At 52.5% G+C, this 19,801-nt stretch overlaps 2 protein-coding genes across 8 annotated transcripts in view; both read left to right on the forward strand.

The window, feature by feature from the left end:
* ZC3H4 (zinc finger CCCH-type containing 4) overlaps window positions 1-3,815 on the forward strand; it is a 41,829-nt gene extending 38,014 nt beyond the window's left edge. For all 7 annotated transcript variants that reach the window (XM_059382522.1, XM_059382528.1, XM_059382525.1 and 4 more), the window contains one exon: window positions 34-3,815. In XM_059382522.1, coding sequence (XP_059238505.1) covers window positions 34-1,553 — 1,520 coding nt within the window. In that variant the 3' untranslated portion in view covers window positions 1,554-3,815. The remainder of the gene's footprint in view (window positions 1-33) is intronic.
* A 13,572-nt stretch (window positions 3,816-17,387) lies between these two features.
* Window positions 17,388-19,740, forward strand: TMEM160 (transmembrane protein 160). Its single transcript, XM_059381712.1, is given in 4 exon segments — window positions 17,388-17,459; window positions 17,461-17,611; window positions 18,656-18,748; window positions 19,387-19,740. Coding segments are annotated over 4 exon segments (567 nt in total). The 5' UTR covers window positions 17,388-17,402; the 3' UTR covers window positions 19,653-19,740.
* The last annotated feature ends 61 nt before the right edge of the window (window positions 19,741-19,801 follow it).

Here is a 19,801-nt window from a genome sequence, read left to right on the forward strand (position 1 = left end):
CTCATGTTTCTCCTTCTCTCTGTTCTTTCTTAGGTGACACTGGGAACTGGTACTCCAGTGACGAGGACGAGGGCGGGAGCAGTGTCACTTCCATCCTGAAGACCCTGAGGCAGCAGACATCTAGCAGACCCCAGGCTTCCGTTGGGGACCTGAGCAACAGTGGGCTGGGGGATCCCCGCCTCCAGAAAGGACACCCCACAGGAGGCCGGCTAGCTGACCCTCGCCTCAGCCGGGACCCCAGACTCACCCGCCATGCCGAGGCTTCCACTGGGTCTGGCCCAGGAGACACAGGGCCCTCTGACCCTCGGCTGGCTCGCTCCCTGCCCCCCCCAAAACCCGAAGGTGGCCTTCATTCCAGCCCTGCAGGCCCCAGCGGCACCAAGGGGTCTGGACCACCCCCTACGGAAGAGGAAGAAGGGGAACGGGCCCTGCGGGAGAAGGCCATGACCATTCCCCTGGACCCTCTCCCGGGGCATCCGCTGCGGGACCCGAGGTCACAGCTGCAGCAGTTCAGCCACATCAAGAAAGATGTGACCCTGAGCAAGCCGAGTTTTGCTCGCACTGTGCTCTGGAACCCCGAGGACCTGATCCCTCTGCCCATCCCCAAGCAGGACGCAGTGCCCCCTGTCCCTGCGGCCCTGCAGTCCATGCCCACCCTGGATCCCAGGCTGCACCGTGCCACTGCCACGGGGCCCCCCAACCCCCGACAGCGCCTGGGCACCTCCACAGACTCCGGCGCACCCGGCTCCAACCTGCCTGACTTTGAGCTCCTCTCTCGCATCCTTAAGACAGTCAATGCCACGGGCCCCTCAGCGGCCGCGGGCTCCAGCGATAAGCCCAGTGACCCCCGAGTCCGGAAGGTACCCACTGACCCTCGGCTCCAGAAACCAGCAGACTCTGCTGCCTCCTCCCGGGCTGTTAAGTCTGGTCCCACCGAAGCTTCGTCTCCTGCCGGCAGCCCCAGTGGGGAGTCCTCCCCACCAGCCACCGCCCCCTACGACCCCCGAGTGCTGGCTGCCGGTGGGCTGGGCCAGGGCAGCGGGAGTGGGCAGAGCAGTGTGCTGAGTGGCATCAGCCTCTACGACCCCAGGACTCCCAATGCCGGGGGCAAAACTGCAGAGCCGGCTGCCGATGCGGGCGCCCAGCCCAAGGGCCCCGAGGGCAATGGCAGGAGCTCTGCCGCCAAGGCCAAGGAGCCCCCATTCGTCCGCAAGTCCGCCCTGGAACAGCCAGAGTCCGCGAAGCCCACTGCGGATGGGGGCGCTGCCACGGCCACGGACAGATACAACAGCTACAACCGGCCCCGGCCCAAGGCCGCTGCGGCCCCCACCACCACCCCGGGCGCCCCGCCACCAGAGGGCACCTCGCCCCAGCCCGGCGTGCACAACCTGCCTGTGCCCACCCTCTTTGGGACTGTGAAACAGACGCCCAAGACGGGCTCTGGGAGCCCATTTGCTGGCAACAGCCCAGCCCGTGAGGGCGAGCAGGACGCGGGGTCCCTGAAAGATGTTTTTAAAGGCTTTGACCCCACTGCCTCCCCCTTTTGCCAGTAGTGTTAAGCTGGAGTCAAGTGCTCCCTGCACCCCACCCTGCCCAGGGCAACATTGAAGGGCAGCAACCGGAGTTGAGAACTTGGGGGGCTCGGATGTTTTTTTTTTTTCCTTATTTTTTTCCTCTCTCCATGTCTCTCTCGCTTTCTCTCTTTCTTTTTCTCTCTTTTCTTAATAGTACTTTCTTTACAACGTATAAATTGTATATAACCATTTTCAGTCCGTTCTGGTCAGTGCTGCGGGGCACCCAGGCTCCCACCAAGAAAACAGGCTCCTGCATGTAAACAGGTGTGAGTCCCCTGAGCCCCGGCCCCAGCTGGCACGTCCTCTGGCCTGGCTCAGTTCTCAGGGACTCTGTGAAGGCTGGAGCCCCAGTCTGGTGGCTGGGTGTCCAGTGGATTTTCTGGGCAAAGCTTGGCCCCTGCCCGCCCCTGAGGACAAAGGGAACTGTAGGTGTCAGAGGCACTGAACGCGGCTCGCCCCTGCCAGCGAGGAGAGAGGAAGCCGAGACAGTGAGCAGGCCTGGCGTGGAAGCAGGTCCGGGCGCTTCTAGAACCCCATCCCTTGTACAGGGTGCAGGTCCTGACCACCTGCTTCAGGGACCGAAGGAAGGAGACGATGTGAGAGAAAGGCAGAGCCCTTGGAAGCTGCCTGGGCCGGGAGAAGCAGAGGTGCCTGCTCCTGTCTGCTGCGGATCCGCACTCCGGCCTCCCCGCTGCCGTCCGTCCAGAGTTCGTCCTCAGATCCACACCCCCCACCCGCATCAGAAGACTCCAGGGTGAGAGATGGACCTGGAGGTGGCAGGGCTGGTGCGGGGCGGCCTGCCCGCAAAGCTGCCTCCAGGGGGGCAGGCTCCGCAGACTGCGTGTTTTCTGTCAGTATTAGCCTCCTGTCTTGTCCCGTCCCGTTGCGGTCACGCCTCCTCCCCTCAGGCTGGGGGTCTTTCTTGGTCCTCAGGAGCCAGAGCACCCAGTGTGCTGGCCCCAGCCCCTCGGATAGCTCACGGATCCGTGGCGTGGCCGCTCCCCCAGGGCTGCCGACGGAGCCCCAGGTGGCTCGCTCTTGGCAGTGTTTGCGCTCCCTGCGTGCTTTCAACCTCCTTGCGCCGTGTTTAACTTAGAGTCCGTGGTTTTGGCGCGTTTGGTTTTCTTCCCAGCTGACAAGTACGTGGGTTCAGAGGCGTGTCACGGTGTTGGATTTTGAGGGCTTGAGGAAAGGGCAGGAGACCAGCCAGGGCAGTGGGGGGTCTTGCCGGGCTCTCTCCCCGGAGTGAGCGCAGCAGGACCCCTGCTTGCAGGTGGAAGGTGTGGAACCAGAAACGTGCATCCCGCTTCCCTCCTCCGGCTGAGCCGGGGTGGGAGCAGACACGTCAGCACTGGGTTCTCCCACCTGCCCCAGGACCCTGGCTGAGGCCACTTGCGTAGAAGCAGGGCCCGCTGTCTCTTGCCTTTTTCTCATCCCATCACCGCACCCGCCTTGCTGAAGGCCCCGCCTATTCCTTGTTAATAAGGAGGAAACCTGATGACCCAGCTGAAGGGTTTCCCTTCCCACCTCATTGCGGTGGGAGGTGAGTCAGGTTCTTAGACCAAACCCCTCTCCCCGGAAAAAGAAAAAAACAGTCGTTGAGTTTGGGGCCGGAAGCTAGGGCCAGAGAAGGAGGCCCACAAGGTCAGTGCGCCGTGATCAGGTTGGTTTGGTTTGTCTCTGTCTTTTTGGTTTTTGTTGTTTTTAAACAATCATTAGTGAGATTTTTCTTCAGCCACCCGTGTTGGCCTTGAAGCAAAGGGCTGTAGCCCTGGATGTTTGTAAAAATGAGAATACACAGTGTGGCTGTGGGTTGTTTTTTTTTTCCCCCTCCCTCCTTTGAAAATTTTACTTTTGTAAAAGCAAAATTAAATACTTTTTTAAAACCGAAATCTGTGGATGAAATAGACGCTGGAGCCCTCCTGTCGGAATATTCAGCCTAAGAACCTCATGGGACTATGAATTCCCCCGAAATTTCCATTTGCCATCAGGCCAAGCTTTTAAAAACAAAATGTTCTCTAACCAGGATTGTAACAAAAGTGTAAATACTACTTCAGAGTTGAGAGTTGATGGTGCAAATATGTATATAGCGTACTGTATTTTTACAATGATCATCGCATGACTGTCCCAGCTCCCTTTTTGTACTCCTTATCTGTCTTCCAGAAATGTCACCTGCCCTTTCTCCTGTGGTCTCTTAATCCAATAATTGTATTACTGCCATTAAAGGATGCAGTTATTTTAAAAATTCCCGCGGTCTTGCCTCTCCATGCTGCCCGCCCCATCCCTCGCCCCCAGGATGAAAAACCCTGGATCTACTCTCTCGGTGGCCAGCCCCTGGGTGACATTCATGATGACACCGGGGGATCGGGGCCTCCAAACAGCTTGCACTTAGGATTGGAACCTGCCTCCCAGAGTTTCCAAGCTCCCACTCTGGGCCAGTGTCAGCACTCAGAGTCATAATGGTGAGCGCCACGGAAGGGGTCGGTGGCGAACAAGCAGGGCAACTGGGCCGACTGCCAGGGAGCCCTGACCCCTACAGACCGGACGTGTGTGTCTCCTCAAAATTCAGACGTTAACACACCGATGCCCCCATCGCACCCCGTGCCACCGTGTTAGGAGGTGAGGCCTCTGGGAGGTGGTGAGGTCGGGGGGTTGGAGCCCTTGTGCTGGTCGCCAGTATAAGCTGGTAAGCTCTTAAGTTCATGTCCACATTTCAGGATGCGATCTTTGAATTTCTCCCCATTCATCTGTATTGAGTGAGTTGGTGATTTCACCTGCAGCTCAAAACTCCCGACTCGGCTGGCTTAAACAGCCGGGAGTTTGGCACCTTAGCGAGAAGGTCAACAGGGCAGTTCCGGGGTGGGTCACTTTGGAGGGAACTCCAGTCACACAGGTTTGGGCTGACGTTCATACTGCTGGTCGTGCCCTCCTGGTTGCGATTTGGCAAGGGCACCTCTGCCTCACCCTGCCAAGTGCAGAAGCCAGGAAGGAACTCTCCCGGCTTCCTCGTGAGCAAGGGAGCACTTCTGGAAACCCCTCAGCACACTTCTTGTCTGGTCTCGTCCGCCCTCCCTGGTTGGTTGCCGGCAAGGGGGACACTGGAGTCTCACATTCTGTGCTTGATCAAAGATCTGGCATCCTGAGGCCAAGCACATGAACACCCACGTGGCTTGCAGTGCCGGGAAGGCACGGGGGTTGAGAGCCGCAGTGGTGACGCAGCCAGCAGCCGTGTGGTGGGCGGCCCTGGGCTCCAGCAGAGGCAACGTGCTGGCTGGGGCAGGGACCTGCACCCAGGAGGCTGGCAGGTCCTGAAGAGCCTCGAAGGCGTTGCTGCAGACATGGGCAGGGAAGAGCGTGGAGAGTACGCAGTCGAGTAAGGACCAGACTGGAGGCTAGAACCTTCCTTCCAACAGGGGTGTGGGAAATGGATTGGCTGGGACGAGATGGGGGTGCAGGGAGCCTGGTGGGAAGACAAAGCAAGAGGAGTAGGGGGCTGGGAAACCAGAGGACCCGAGACTCAGGGTGTAGGTAGGAATTGGTACAGTGACACATGAAGGATGACAGAGATGGGGGGTCGGAGAGCAGGTCTGAGCAGCCCAGTGGAGGGCAGCTCCCTCACTGAGATGGCGCTGGGGAGGACGAGGTGTTCTGGGTCAAGGCTGTGGGGGGGCCCCTGCATAGAGTTGGTTGACAACTCGAGGGTAGAGCCCTGAGTGTCACTGTTGGAAAGAAAAACAGAGCCTGAGAACAGAAGGGGCCTGTGAGCATCGGCCGGTGAGTGAGGCCAAGAGCCATGTTGAGAACCTTCTACTTCCAAGATGACTGGGGCTTCGGGATTGGCACCTGTGCCAGTGCCCTCGGGCACCTGACCCGACCCACCGCCCAGGCTCTACAGGTGTGCACGTGGGCCTATACTTGCTTTGTCAGAGGCTTGGCCATCTGCTCATCCGTCTCCACCCACAGAACACAGCCCCGCAAATCCTACAGCGTGTGTGTCATCAACCAGAGTTCAGAATTCACATTCCTTTTTTTTTTTTTTTTTTTTTTAAGGTGCAATTCCCATATCATGAAATGCATAGAACTTCCATGTACACTCGTGGAGCTTTGAGAAATGCATTCAACTGTGTCCCCCAAACCCCAATGAATACAGAGAAAGTTCCCTCACATTCCCTCCTGGTCAGTCCCAGCACCGAGCCCCAGGACAGGAGACTGCAATTATTTACTTGCTCCCCCTGCTGAGGGACCTTTGGGGCTGCTCTGGATACAGCTGCTGAACACGTTTGCGGGAGGCCCCGGTGTGACCATAGGTGTTCATTTCTCAGGTAAATACTTAGGAGTAAGGAATCAATGTTTAGTTTTATAAGAAACTGCCAGACTTCCAAATCAGTTGTACCAGTTTTTGTTCTCACCAGCGGTGAATGAGAGTTCTGGTTGCTCTATATCCTTGCCAATCCTTCCCATATAGATTTCTAATATTTATCTATTTAATTGAGGTGAAATTCACATAACATAAAATTAAACATTTTTTAAAAACTTTGTAAAGCCTAACCTTTTTATTTTATTATTTTTTTTAAGATTTCATTTTACTTGAGAGAGAGAAAGAGAGAGAGAGAAAGCATGAGACAGGAGAAGGTCAGAGGGAGAAGCAAACTCCCCATGGAGCTGGGAGCCGGATGCGGGACTCAATCCTGGGACTCCAGGATCATGACCTGAGCCAAAGGTAGTTGCTGAACCAACTGAGCCACCCAGGCACCGCTAAAAAGATTTTTTTTGAAGTAGGCTCTGCGCCCAGCATGGAGCCCAACGCAGGGCTTAAACTCACAACCCTGAGATCAAGACCTGAGTTGATAGGACGCCTGGATCGCTCAGTCGTTAAGCAACTGCCTTCAGCTCAGGTGAAGATCCGGGGGTTCTAGGATCGAGCCCCATGTTGGGCTCCCTGCCTGGCGGGAAGTCTGCTTCTATCTCTCCCACCCGCCCTGCTTGTGTTCCCTCTCTCCCTGTCCAAAAAATAAAATCTTTTAAAAAGTCCTTTTCCGGGGCGCCTGGGTGGCTCAGTGGGTTAAGCCTCTGCCTTCGGCTCAGGTCATGATCTCAGGGTTCTGGGATCGAGCCCCTCATCGGGCTCTCTGCTCAGCCGGGAGCCTGCTTTCCCCCTCTTCTCTCTGTCTGCCTCTCTGCCTACCTGTGACCTCTGTCAAAATAAATAAATAAAATATTTAAAAAAAAAAAAAAAGTCCTTTTCCTGGGGCGCCTGGGTGGCTCAGTGGGTTGACCCTCTGCCTTCAGCTCAGGTCATGATCTCAGCATCCTCGGATCAAGCCCCACATCAGGCTCTCTGCTCAGCGGGGAATCTGCTTCCCCCTCTCTCTCTGCCTGCCTCTCTGCCTACTTGTGATTCTCTCTTTGTCAAATAAATAAATTAAAAATCTTAAAAAAAAAAGTCATTTTCCTGACCATCACAGGATCATCCCTTACTCATAAACAAGGTTCCACCAGAGATGAGACGCAAACATCAAATAATATCCATAGGAACGCTTTACTGAATGTTTGCAAGAGACGCACCCGCTGTGGGTAGATGAGCTGCTTTCTCTCTCACTGGTGTTTCCCATGTTGTGAGTCTGGTGAGGAACTCTTAATACTATGAAACCTTTTCTTTTCTTTTCTTTTTTTTTTTTGGTTAAGATTTGGAGTTTATTTGTTGTATTAGTGAGGATGGACAAGGTTCTGCTGCGGAAATTCAAACTTGCAAATCTCAGTGGCTCATTCCTGGAGCAGCCAGAAACTCCGCTAGTAGCAAGACTAAGGAAGGGACCCAAGCTCCCTGAGGCTCCGCCCCTGGGACCACTCTACAGTGGGGAGAGAAGATGGAGGTTTGCCCCAGTCCTTAAATGCTTCTTCTCCAAGGCCATGGATTTCACCTCTGTTGTTTTTCTTTTTCTTTCTTTCTTTCTTTCTTTCTTTCTTTCTTTCTTTCTTTCTTTCTTTCTTTCTTTTTTTTAAGATTTTTGTTTATTTGACAGACAGAGAGAGAGAGCACAAGTAGGCAGAGAGGCAGGCAGAGAGGGAGAAGCAGGCTCCCTGCAGAGCAGAGAGCCGGATGTGGGGCTCCATTCCAGGACCCCTGAGATCATGACCTGAACCACAGGCAGAGGCTTTAATCCACTGAGCCACCCAGGCGCCCCACCTCTGTTGTTTTTCATTGGCTAAAGCGAGTCATGCGGCCTGCTGAACTTCCAGGAGAATGGGGAGGTTCTGTTCTGCTGTGGGGTCAGGAGGCGGACAGCTGGGGCTACTTGGAGACCAGCACTAAAGTCTCCCGCACCAGCGTTCCCAGGTTCTGCCAGGCGTCCCTCCTGGTTTGCAGGGGCCACGCCACGGGCTGCAGTAGCCAGCTGAGGAAGGTCCCTATCCACACTGTCTGCCACCGCAGGGAGCCCCACTCCCTCAAGACCTGAAGGGTTGAAATTCACCCCTACATTTGCATGGAGGCCACGCCCCCCATAGCCCGCCCCAGCCAATGAATGATTAGAGTGGGCATGGGGTTGCGGTGGGTGGTTGGGTCCCAGCTGCAGCCACAGGGAGAGAAGGCAATCCTGCCTCTTGGCTTCTAAAGGCGCTAATCCTACGTGGTCGAGGCCCCACCCTACTCCTTCCTCACCTCCTTAAAGCCTCGTCTCCAAATTCAACCACACGGAGGGCTAGGCCTACAGCGTCCGAGTCAGGGGAGGACACAATCCAGTCCATCGCACCTACTCTGGATTCCCGTATCCCCAATAGATGATTTGGTTTCGTTTCGGTTTTTGGTTTTGGTTTTTTTAAATATTTTATTTATTTATTTGACAGACAGAGATTACAAGTAGAGAGGCAGGCAGAGAGAGAGGAGGAAGCAGGCTCCCTGCAGAGCAGAGAGCCCGATGCGGGGCTCGATCCCAGGACCCTGGGATCATGACCTGAGCCGAAGGCAGAGGCTTTAACCCACTGAGCCACCCAGGCGCCCTCGTTTCGTTTTTAAAGATTTTATTTATTTATTTGAGATAGAGCGCCAGAGAGAGAGCACAAGCCGGTGCGGAGGGGCAGAGGCCAAGGGAGAACCAGGCTCGTCACTGAGCACAGAGCCCCACGCGGGGCCTCGATTCCAGGACCCCCAGGGGTCATGACCAGAGCACAAGGCAGACACCCAACCGACTGAGCCACCCAGGCCCTCCGCACCCGACAGATGATGTGAAAGGTAAAATCTCTTACACAGTCTTTCTTATTTCTTCTGGCGGTTACTCCGTTTCCCTCTTTTTAAAAAATTAATGTTGACATTTTAAAAAGAATTTATTATTGTTTGAGAGAGGGCGCAAGCAGGGGGAAGGAAAAGCAGGCTCAGCAGGGAGCCCAGGCTGGGGCCCGGGCCTAAATCAGATCCCAGGAACCCGGTGTCATGACCAGAGCCTCAGCCCCACTGAGCCTCCCAGGTGCCCCTGTTTCTCTTAAAATATGTCAGCTTTAGGTGTTTTCGGCCAACTTCTCCCTTCCCTCTTCCTTACTTTCTTCAGGTTGGTCTTGTAATTTTTTTTTTTAAGATTTTATTTATTTATTTGACAGACAGAGATCACAAGTAGGCAGAGAGGCAGGCAGAGAGAGAGGGAAGCAGGCTCCCCGCGGAGCAGAGAGCCCGACGTGGGGCTCGATCCCAGGACCCTGAGATCATGACCTGAGCGGAAGGCAGCAGCTTAACCCACTGAGCCACCCAGGCGCCCCTGGTCTTGTAATTTTACCTGCTGTGACACACTCTGTTGCTCATTCTCTCAACAAACCCCACCCACTAGAATGTTCTGTAGGGATGGAAATGGTTTCTCTCCTTGTCTTACAGGGCAGCCTCTGGGCACATATAACCACTAAACACCTACACCCCGCCCTGGATTTTACTTTTTCACTAATGTGAGTTTAAATTTAAGTGAAGGCACATGCGCCCAGCGGCTGCCATGGTGGACAGTGCTGCCCTAAACCCTAGATACAGCCCAGGACTTTCCACTTGTTAAAAGGATCAGTTACAAATCACTCCCTTTCCTTTCCTCTCCAGTCCTCCCGTCTGCTGTCACCCGTATTCATGCTCAGGCTTGGTAACTGTGTTTGCTGCTGTAACAAATTTGCACAAATTTAGGGGCTTAAAAAGAATGCAAATGCATTCTCTTATAATTCTGAAGATCAGGGGCGCCTGGGTGGCTCAGTGGGTGAAGCCTCTGCCTTCAGCTCAGGTCATGGTCCCAGGGTCCTGGGATCGAGCCCCACATTGGGCTCTCTGCTTGGTGGGGAGCCTGCTTCCCTCTCTCTCTGCCTGCTTCTCTGCCTACTTGTGGTCTCTGCCAAATAAATAAAATCTTTTAAAAAATAATTCTGAAGATCAGAAATCTGAAATCAAAGTGTCAGCAGGTTGTGCTCTTCCTGGAGGGTTCGGGGGGACAATTCATTTTTTTGCCTTCTCCTCCAGCTTTGAGAATCCTTCTGCAGTGCTTGGCTCCAGGTCCATTCCTTACGATCCTCTAACCACTGGCTCCTGTACTCACATCTGCTATTTACTGATTCTCCTGCCTCCCTCTTCTGAAAGTCTCTCTAGCGCACACCCTAATTCCTGGAACCCAAGAATGCTATATTGCTTTGCAAAAGGAAATTTGCCAGTGTGGTTAAGGGTTGTGAGATGGGGAGATGATCCTGCATTTTCTGGGTGGGCCGGAGGTCGTCACAGGGCTGCTCATAAGAAAGGCAGAAGTGGGGCGCCTGGGTGGCTCAGTTGTTAAGCATCTGCCTTCAGCTCAGGTCATGATCCTGGGGTCCTGGGATCGAGTCCCACATCAGGCTCCCTGCTCACCTGGAAACCTGCTTCTCCCTTTCCCACCCTCCTACTTGTGGTCCCTCTCTTGCTGTGTCTCTCTCTGTCAAATAAATAAATAAAATCTTTAAAAAAAAAAAAAGAAAGAAAAGAAAAGAAGGAGGCAGGAGATCAGAGTGGTAGGCTGGGAGTTCCAGCCTCTAGAAAGAGACCGCAAGCCAAGGAAAGCAGCCAGCCTTTGGCCCCTGCTTCCCACTGAAACCCCAAAGAACGGAAAGCAGGTAATTTCTACATGTGTGTTCATAGCAGCATTATTTTTTTAAAGGTTTTATTTATTTATTTGTCAGAGTACAAGCAGGGGGAGCAGTGGGCAGAGGCAGAAGGAGAAGCAGGCTCCCTGCTGAGCAAGGAGTCCAATGTGGGACTCGATCCTGGAACCCTGGGATCATGACCCAAGCCAAAGATAGATGCTTAACTGACTGAGCCATACCAGCGGCCAGCAGCATTATTTATAAGAGTCAAAGAATGGAAACAACCCACAGGGCCATCTACTGATAAATGGACAAACAATGTACTATATTCCTAGAAGGGAATATAATTCTGCTGAAACAAGGAATGAAGCCTGGACCTGTGCTGCAACATTAAAACTTGAAAACATTAAGCTAACTGAAATAAGCCAGACACAGAAGGCTGCATTTTGTAGAATTGCATCTCCCTATGAAGTGTCCAGAACAAATCCACAGAGACAGAAAAAGATTAGTGTTTACTGGGAGGAGGGGGTAGGGGGAGGGTGGTTGTAGGGAGTTTTCTTTTCTTTTTTTAAAGGATTTCATTTAGGGGCACCTGGGTGGCTCAGTGGGTTAAGCCTCTGCCTTTGGCTCAGGTCATGATCTCAGGGTCCTGGGATGGAGCCACTCATCCGGCTCTCTGCTCAGCGGGGACCCTGCTTCCCTTCCTTTCTCTCTCTGCCTGCCTCTCTGCCTACTTGTGATCTCTGTCAAATAAATGAAATCTTTTTTTTTTTTTTTTTTTAAAGATTTTATTTATTTGACAGACTGAGATCACAAGTAGGCAGAGAGGCAGGCAGAGAGAGAGGAGGAAGCAGGCTCCCTGCTGAGCAGAGAGCCCGATGCGGGGCTCGATCCCAGGACCCTGGGATCATGACCTGAGCCGAAGGCAGAGGCTTCAACCCACTGAGCCACCCAGGCGCCCCCTTTTTTTTTTTTTTTAAGATTTTGTTTATTTATTTGACAGATAGAGATCACAAGTAGGCAGTGATAAGAACTATAAGGTATCTAGGAGTTAATCTAATGAAGAAGGCACGAGAACTTTCTGGAGATGTCAAATTAAAAAAAAAAAGAATCTGAGTCGAGAAGTTTTATTCAAATTTTAATCAAAAAGACCATATTAGAGCATGTGACTCTTGATCTTGGGGTGGAAGTCCGAGCCCCATGCAGAGAGTGGAGGTTACTTAAAGATAAAATCTGTAAAAATAAATAGAGAAAGAAAGAAAGACAGACAGACATAGCACCACCGTGGGGAGAGGCTGCTCTGACCTCCGAGGTCTGCAAGTATGTCCAAATCAAAGAGAAAAGGGCATTGCTTTCCTCTGGCAAGTGGGGTTTGTAGTAGATGAAGCTGCGTATGTGAGGGGAAGTAGTAAGCAACGGGGTTTGACAGGAAATGTGTCCTCCTGTGGTCAGCCGGTCTCAGAAGAAGCTGATCAGCATTTCAGTTGGGAGGATGGGCTGTTTGGGGCCTGGGGTAGGGAGAGGAGGGAGGGGGCAGCCTGACTCAGGGTTGGTCAGTGCAAGACAGACGGGTGACCCATGCACACGGGCGCAGAGAGGAAATGCTAGAGTTGTGTGTCAGGGCTTAAAGGGAACCCGAATAAATGCTGGATGGTTGGGTCATGTGACCTGCCTTATCCTTCCACTCCAGACATAAAATGTCCTGCCACAAAACCTAAGGCTTTATCCAGCTCTCCCCACCCCCCACTTCATTGTTGTGACCCCAGTTGGAACAGTGTCTGATATCTGGGGTCAGCTCTTCATAAAAATATGTTCTTTAAAAAATTTTTTAAAATTATTTATTTATTTGATAGACGAGATCGCAAGTAGGCAGAGAGGCAGGCAGAGAGAGAGGGAAGCAGGCTCCCCGCCGAGCAGAGACCCCGATGCGGGGCTCGATCCCAGGACCCGGAGACCATGACCTGAGTCGAAGGCAAAGGCTTTAACCCACTGAGCCACCCAGGCGCCCCCCAAAATTTTCTTTATTGAGATGTAATTGACATCTAGCATTGTGTAAGGAAGGTAGAACAATTTGATTTGGTACATAATTGTGTGTATGTATACATAGATACACACAATTATATACAATGTTGTAATAGGATTACCCCTGGAGCCTTAGCTAACACCTCCATCATGCCACATAATTGCCATTTATTTTTTGTGGTGAGTCCCCATATATTCTGTAAAAGGATCCCAATGCCTGGTCATCCCTCCCATCTGCAGATACACCTGCATTGGTCTGGGGTGAGGCTGGAGCGTTAACGTCTAAGGCTCCTGGACAGTCATGTATGAGAACAACTAATCAAATCCCAAGTGCAGAGGCAGCCGGCCAACACTCTGATCTGTCTCTTTAAGGAGGATTTGTTTTCTCTGCCTTGACCCCTTGCTGTCATTCATTTTTCTCTCCCTTCTCATCAGCCTAAATCATTCAACGAGCCAAGAATGTGAGAAATGTGTCTCAAGTATTTTCAGTTCCACTTAATCCCCTTTAATGCTTAGGGTTCACTGCCAGTAGCCAGGCTGTTCCAGCCCATTTAAACTCCCTCCCAAGTTTAACCCCCTCCAGAGTTCCCAGCTGGCCTCCCTCTCCTTAAAGTCCAGGCTCTTCTCAGTGGGAGTTGAAGGAGCAGGTGAGGAGCAGCCTGGCCCAGCAGGTCTCGGAGCCAAGATTCCAGAGGGTGATGGAAAGCTATGGAAGGGTTTCAGCTGGGGAGAGACATCTTTAGATGTTCATTTAAAATAGCCTCTGGTGGGGCTCAGTGGGTTAAGTGTCCGACTCTTGATTTTTGGCTCAGGTCATGATCTCAGGGTCGTGGGATCAAGCCCTACGTCGGGCTCCATGCTCAGTGGGGAAATCTGTTGGAAATTCTCTCCCTCTGCCCCTCCCCCAGTCCTGCACACTGTCTCTCTCTCTTTCTCTCTCAAACAAATCTTAAAAAAAAAAAATCCTCTGGCTTCTAAGTCTTTTTTTCCACTGAGTAGTCAGCACCACATTCTACAGACGAACGTCAGGCTATGCTACCACCCAGGTCAGAATGTCCGACTGGCTCTCATCACACTTAGCATAAAATAGGAAGCCTTCAACATGGCCCCTGAGATACCAAGCATCCACCTCATCTGTCTCTTACTGTTTTGTCCCCTCTCCCCTTGCTCACTTTGCTCCAGCCACACAGGCCCCCCAGCACTTCCTCCAGCATGTCAAACACACTGCAGCCGCAGGGCCTTTGCACATGCTAAAGCCCTCCTCCTCCTCTTCACCTCATAGAGGACTCCTTGTCACTCTAATGGCTACTCCAATGTCACATCCTCAAAACTCAGCAGCTTAAGATAAGAAACATGTATTATTGCCCATAGTTTCTGTGGATCAGGGAGTACCCACAGGAGTAGCTTAGCTGGGTGGTTGTGCCTTGGGACTTCTCATGAGGTTCAGGCCAGGGCTATGGTCGTCCAAGGACCTGACAGGGCCTAGAGGAATCTTCCAAGGAGGTTCACTCATGTGGCTGGCAAGCTAGTGCTGGCCATTGGCTTCTCCACAAGGCTGCTCGGGTGTTCCACAACATGGCAGCTGGCTTCCCACAGAGAAGGTGATCCAAGAGAGCATGGCGGAAGTGGCAATGTCTTTTATGACTCAGCCGTGGAAGTTACAGTTGGTCATTTACACAGTGTTCCCTTGGCCACACAGAGCAGTCCTGATTGGATGTGAAAGGAAACCACACAAAATGTAAAGATGGCTGACATCCTCCTAGAGGCTGGCTCTCATAGACTTTTGTCATTCTCTCCCTCATCACCTTGATTAATTTTCTGCATGGATTTAACATTTCCTGGATTATATTAATTATTCCTTTGTCTCCCTTGCCCAGTGTTGTCATGCCCATAGGGGCCGGGACACGTCATTTTTCTGTCTAGTTCACAGCTATATCCTCAGTGTTTGTTTTGTTTTAGTTTAGAGAGAGATAGGGGGAAGGCAGAAGGAGAAGGAAAGAGAATCTTAAGCAGGCTCCATGCTGGACGTGGAGCCTGACAGGGGGCTTGATCTCACAAATCTGAGATCATGACTGAGCTAAAATCAAGAGTCAGACACTTAACAGACTGAGCCACCCAGGTGCTCCCATATCCTCAGTTTCTTAAACAGAGCTCAGTACATAGTAGGTAATAAATATTTGCTGAAGTAATAAGTGGAGAATCTACCCTTAGGGGGTTCTGGAGACCAATAAGTGGGCTGGTTTCAGCTGTCCAGGTGAAAGATAGCAAGGTTTGAACTCAGGAAGGAAGGGAGAGAGAGAGATAGCTATTGATGGGGTCACTTCTCCTCTTGCAAGTTTCTGATCTCTTCCTGATACAATCCAACCTTTGTAGGGAGGTGGTGTGATCCTTTTTTTTTTTTTTTTTTTTTAAGATTTTATATATTGGGGCACCTGGGTGGCTCAGAAGTTAAGTGTCTGCTTTCAGCTCAGGTCATGATCCCAGGGTCCAGGATCAAGCCCTGCATCGGGCTCCCTGCTTGGTGGGGAGTCTGCTTCTCCCTCTTCCACTCCCCCTGCTCCTGTTCTCTCTCTCACTGTGTCTCTCTATCAAGTAAATAAATAAAATCTTAAAAAAAAAAAAAGGAAAGGAAACCATTTCATGATGGTAAATAATTGTTTATGTTCAGTCTTCTGCACTCACTGTAAGCTTTGCTGGGCTCCAGATTCTTTCTGTAAGCCTCTGATCATGCTTTATCTGGTCCATGCCTACTTGGAGTTCAGGTTTCAAATCAGGCACTCCCTTACTGACTCCATACCGAGGCTGGGTTAGGTAGCCTCTCTGGGCTCCTCTAGTCTCTTGGACTTTCCTAAGGATTTACTTATTTAGCATGTTTATTGCTTATTTTCTGCCTATCCCTCTAGAAAGGAAGCTCCTTGAGAGCAGGGAGTTTTCTAATCCATGAACATGGTATATCTCTTCACTTATTTAGATCTTCTTTAATGTGACTCAGCAGTGTTTTGTAGTTTTCAGTGTAGAAATCTTGCATATCTTTTTTTTTTAAGATTTTATTTATTTATTTGACAGACAGAGATCACAAGTAGGCAGAGAAGCAGGCAGAGAGAGAGGAAGAAACAGGCTCCCTGCTGAGCAGAGAGCCCGACACGGGGCTTGATCCCAGGACCCTGGGATCATGACGCAAGCCGAAGGCAGAGGCTTTAACCCACTGAGCCACCCAGGCGCCCCAAAATCTTGCATATCTTTTGTTAAAACATTTCTTAAGTATTTCTGGGTTTGATACTATTGTAAAGGAACTTATTTTCAATCTCATTTTGCGACTGTTTCCTGCTAGTTTGTAAACATAAAATTGATGTGGTTTTTTGTTTGTTTGTTGGTTTTTCAAGTAGGCTTTATGCTGTGTGTAGAGCCCAAAGCAGGGCTTGAACCTATGATCCTGAGATCAAGACCTCTGCTGAAATCAAGACTGAGTTACCCAGGCACCCCTATTTTGAAGATTTATATCCATGTAAAGCAAGAGCACAGCGTCTGTTACATGGTTCGTGCCCAACAAACATCAACTTGTATTATCTCACTTTTCCTTCCCTATAAAAGAGGGAACATTCTAGTTCGTAACTCCCAGGGTTACAATGAGAATTAAAGGATATCATGCACAGACTGTGCATAGCAGAATTTTTGGCACTGGGAAAGCCAGTGGTATCTATTTGTTTTTATTGTTTACCAAGTCCCCTACTTATATTGGGTTGGGGGCCATGGAGATGTTTCAGTCAAGGACCCAGTCCACTGAAAGCTCACAGCCTATTGGCAGAGACAGGTAAGTATAGAGATCATTACCACACAGTGTAGTAGGGAGATATACAAAGCTATGTGTGGACCCAGAGACAGAAGCTGACTGCTGAAATTTGCAGTGGGATCAGGTCCCTCCTGCCTCAGACATAAGTTTCAACTAGAAAGGAAACAGCAATTGTTTATCATAGGGAAAATCGGAAACAACTTAGTAACGAGGATCCCCTGTGGTACCTACGTATAATGCATCTGTATGAACCATTAAACTTAGTGCCATGGAAGGGAAGATGGGGATGGTTGGCTGGGGCGTGGGGTGAAAATTACTTTTCATTAGACCCTTTTCTATCTTTTGCATCTTGGACTGTGTTCAAAATAAGCAGTATTTTTAATGTAAGAAAGTATGCTGTGAAAAGTATTCAATGCCACCAATGTTCACGACTTATTGTTATGTGAAAAAAGTTAGTCAAATGACATCTCGTTTTACATTTACCTAGATAAAAAGGGCAGGAAATACAACTAAGTATTAGCACTTACTTCATCAGTAGGATTAATTTTAAGTTTTACTTTCACTTCTAGACTCTTACAGATTTTTCTAAGATTCTACATTAAGCAGAGTTTTGTTTTGTTCTTGTTTATTGGCCATGAGAATTAAAGTTCTTAACAAAAACTACAACTCCCAGCAGACATCGTGTCCCCAGCTTCTGAAGACCTGCCTCTTAATGGCGCAATGTTCGCTGGGATTCGTAGTCCAGTAGCAGAAGCTAGGCGGGACGCGCAGTACCGGCACAGATGACAGAGGAGGAATCACCACGGTGTTGACCAATGGACAGTGGGGGCCAGCCTGAGTGATGTTCACAAACCCAAATGGTGAGCCAATATGCCTGAGTGACGTGTTCTTCAGCCTACGGATGGCCTATAGGGGCGGGGTGGTGAGCGGCAGCCGTAGTGCGAACCATGGGAGGCGGCTGGTGGTGGGCTCGGGCCGCCCGACTGGCCCGGCTCCGCTTCCGGGGGGGCGCTGCTGCCGCCTCCACGGCCCCGGAGCGGGGGTGCCCGGGGGTCTTTCGCCCCCGGCCATGGCCCCCGCGCCGGGGCTTCGCCGCCCCCCGTGTCCGAGCTGGATCGTGCGGACGCCTGGCTCCTCCGGAAAGCACACGAGACAGGTCTGAGGCTGGGGTCCGTCACGGTGGGAGACGGGGTTCAGGATAGCCGAGCTGTCGGTGGGCGCGAGTGGGGGGTGGGGGCAGGGCTCCTGCTGGAAACTGGGCTGGGGCTCCGGAGCGAGAAGGGCTTCCGTGTAAGCGCAGGGAAGTGCTTGCTGCAAGAGCGCAGTGTGTCCGCAAAGACGGGCTTGCAGATGGGATTGTATGTCCGGTGCAGTAGGGATCCAAGAGGTTAGTCGGGCTAGGACAGGCAGCCTTATAAGATTGCACTGCCTTGGGGAGAGAGGTGTCCAGAGAGCGTTAAGGGGTGGGGAGTTGCCTACTAGAGGGGTCCGTGTTGGAAGAGCCAGTTCAGCTTGGAGGTGACCACTCTGCATTAGGCGGGAGCGGGGATCCCCACGAAGAGGGGGCGAGTTCCCAATTGGAGGGAGGAACAACCAATAAAAGCAAAGCTCTGTGCTGATTGGAGGGCTGGGTGATCCAGGCTGCAGCGGGCGGGGCGTCCCGTGCAGAGAGGGTAGATAAGACGCTGGGGTAAGGGTGTGGGGTTTGTAACTCCCACCAGCCGGTTAGGGCCCCACAAGGGTCTTGAATGGATGTAAATAACAAAGAAGGACAACGCAGATAGTTGATGTTGGAGGGACACTGAATGGGGTGGTGGAGAGCGCCCTTAATTAAGTGAGGGAACAGTTTGTCCTGGAGGGAGATGCACGTGTATGGGGGTGGGACATGGACCAGGGTGACCTCTTGGGATCTGCCTGCCCTCAGATTTAGGTCCTGCATTTTTGGTTCCTAGATGCTCCTCCAGATTCTAAAGACTGTCTTGGCTCTTTGGTGCTGCGGACTTTGGGAGAGAGGGCTCAGAGGGGACAGGAGCCGACAGTTTGGAGGAGGGGGATAAGGTTAGGTGGAGGGCTGCCAGGACTAGGCCAGGATCCGGGGTGGGATGACACGGTGGGATAACATTGGACAGAATGGGGGTGGGGGCAGGGTTTGAGCTAATGCTGACTTCTTCCCCCCACCCCACCATTCCCCCTCCTGTAGCCTTCCTCTCCTGGTTCCGCAATGGCCTCCTGGCATCCGGCATCGGGGTCATCTCCTTCATGCAGAGTGACATGGGTCGGGAAGCTGCTTATGGTGAGTGCAGACCTCCACCCTGACCCCCCACTGGGGAGGTAGAGCCCCCATCTTCCCCAGTGGGTGTAGATCCCTCCCTGCCCCATCCCAGCCTGCCCATAGTTAAGTGTAGAACCCCTCATTCTTTCCCCTGCCAGAAGCCACCTCCCCCACACTTGTGTTCACTTTCCACCCACCCACCCGTACTTTGAGGACACTGGATCACCGTCGTGGGTGCCCCCAGGGAGGGCTTTGGGTCCTTGCCCCCTCCTATCTGACTTCTCAACGGAGTCCTGACTGAGCCCCTCATGTTGGCTCAGCCCCAGCCCAGTCCCACTGCCGCCCCACAGCTCTGTTTTTGCTCTCAGCCCAGCTCCCCACTCTTCCTCTGGTCCTGAAGCCCAGCTCCACATCCTAGACACCCCCTCTTGACACCTTCTCAAGCCCCTGAGCTTGGCTCTGTACTGACCCCTACCCTGACCTTGACTTTGTCCCATCCACTAACCCCACCTCAGTCTCCTGACCCAGCTCCGCCCCTGGGTAATCAGGTTCCCACACCCAGGCCCCCAGCCGCCCCACAGCAGGCAGCCCCTGCCTGGGAGCTCAGGCCCTCCCTCCTGCTGACTGTGCCCCTCCCCCCACCCTCTCCCCCTGCACAGGCTTCTTCCTGCTGGGCGGCCTGTGTGTGGTGTGGGGAGGCTCCTCCTACGTGGTGGGCCTGGCTGCACTGCGGGGACCCATGCAGCTGTCGCTGGGTGGTGCAGCAGCGAGCGTGGGGGCCGTGCTGGCCGTAGGCCTGCTCTGGGCTTGTGCCGTCGGCCTCTACATGGGTCAGCTGGAGCTGGACGTGGAACTGGTGCCCGAGGACGACGGGACAGCGGCTGCTGAAGGCCCCGATGAAGCAGGCCGCCCACCGCCAGAGTGAGTGGCTGGGCCACGGGGAATGGCCGGGCGCTGGATGGCCGGGGGGCCTGAGGACTGAGACATTAAAACCTGACCCTTCGCCGGCTCCATGTTCCGCGTGGTGGTTCCTAGGACGGGGGGGGGGGGGGGGGGGGGCGGGCGTGGGAACCA

This window comes from Mustela nigripes, chromosome 17 (genome assembly GCF_022355385.1).
Source record: "Mustela nigripes isolate SB6536 chromosome 17, MUSNIG.SB6536, whole genome shotgun sequence".
Taxonomy (NCBI): domain Eukaryota; kingdom Metazoa; phylum Chordata; class Mammalia; order Carnivora; family Mustelidae; genus Mustela; species Mustela nigripes.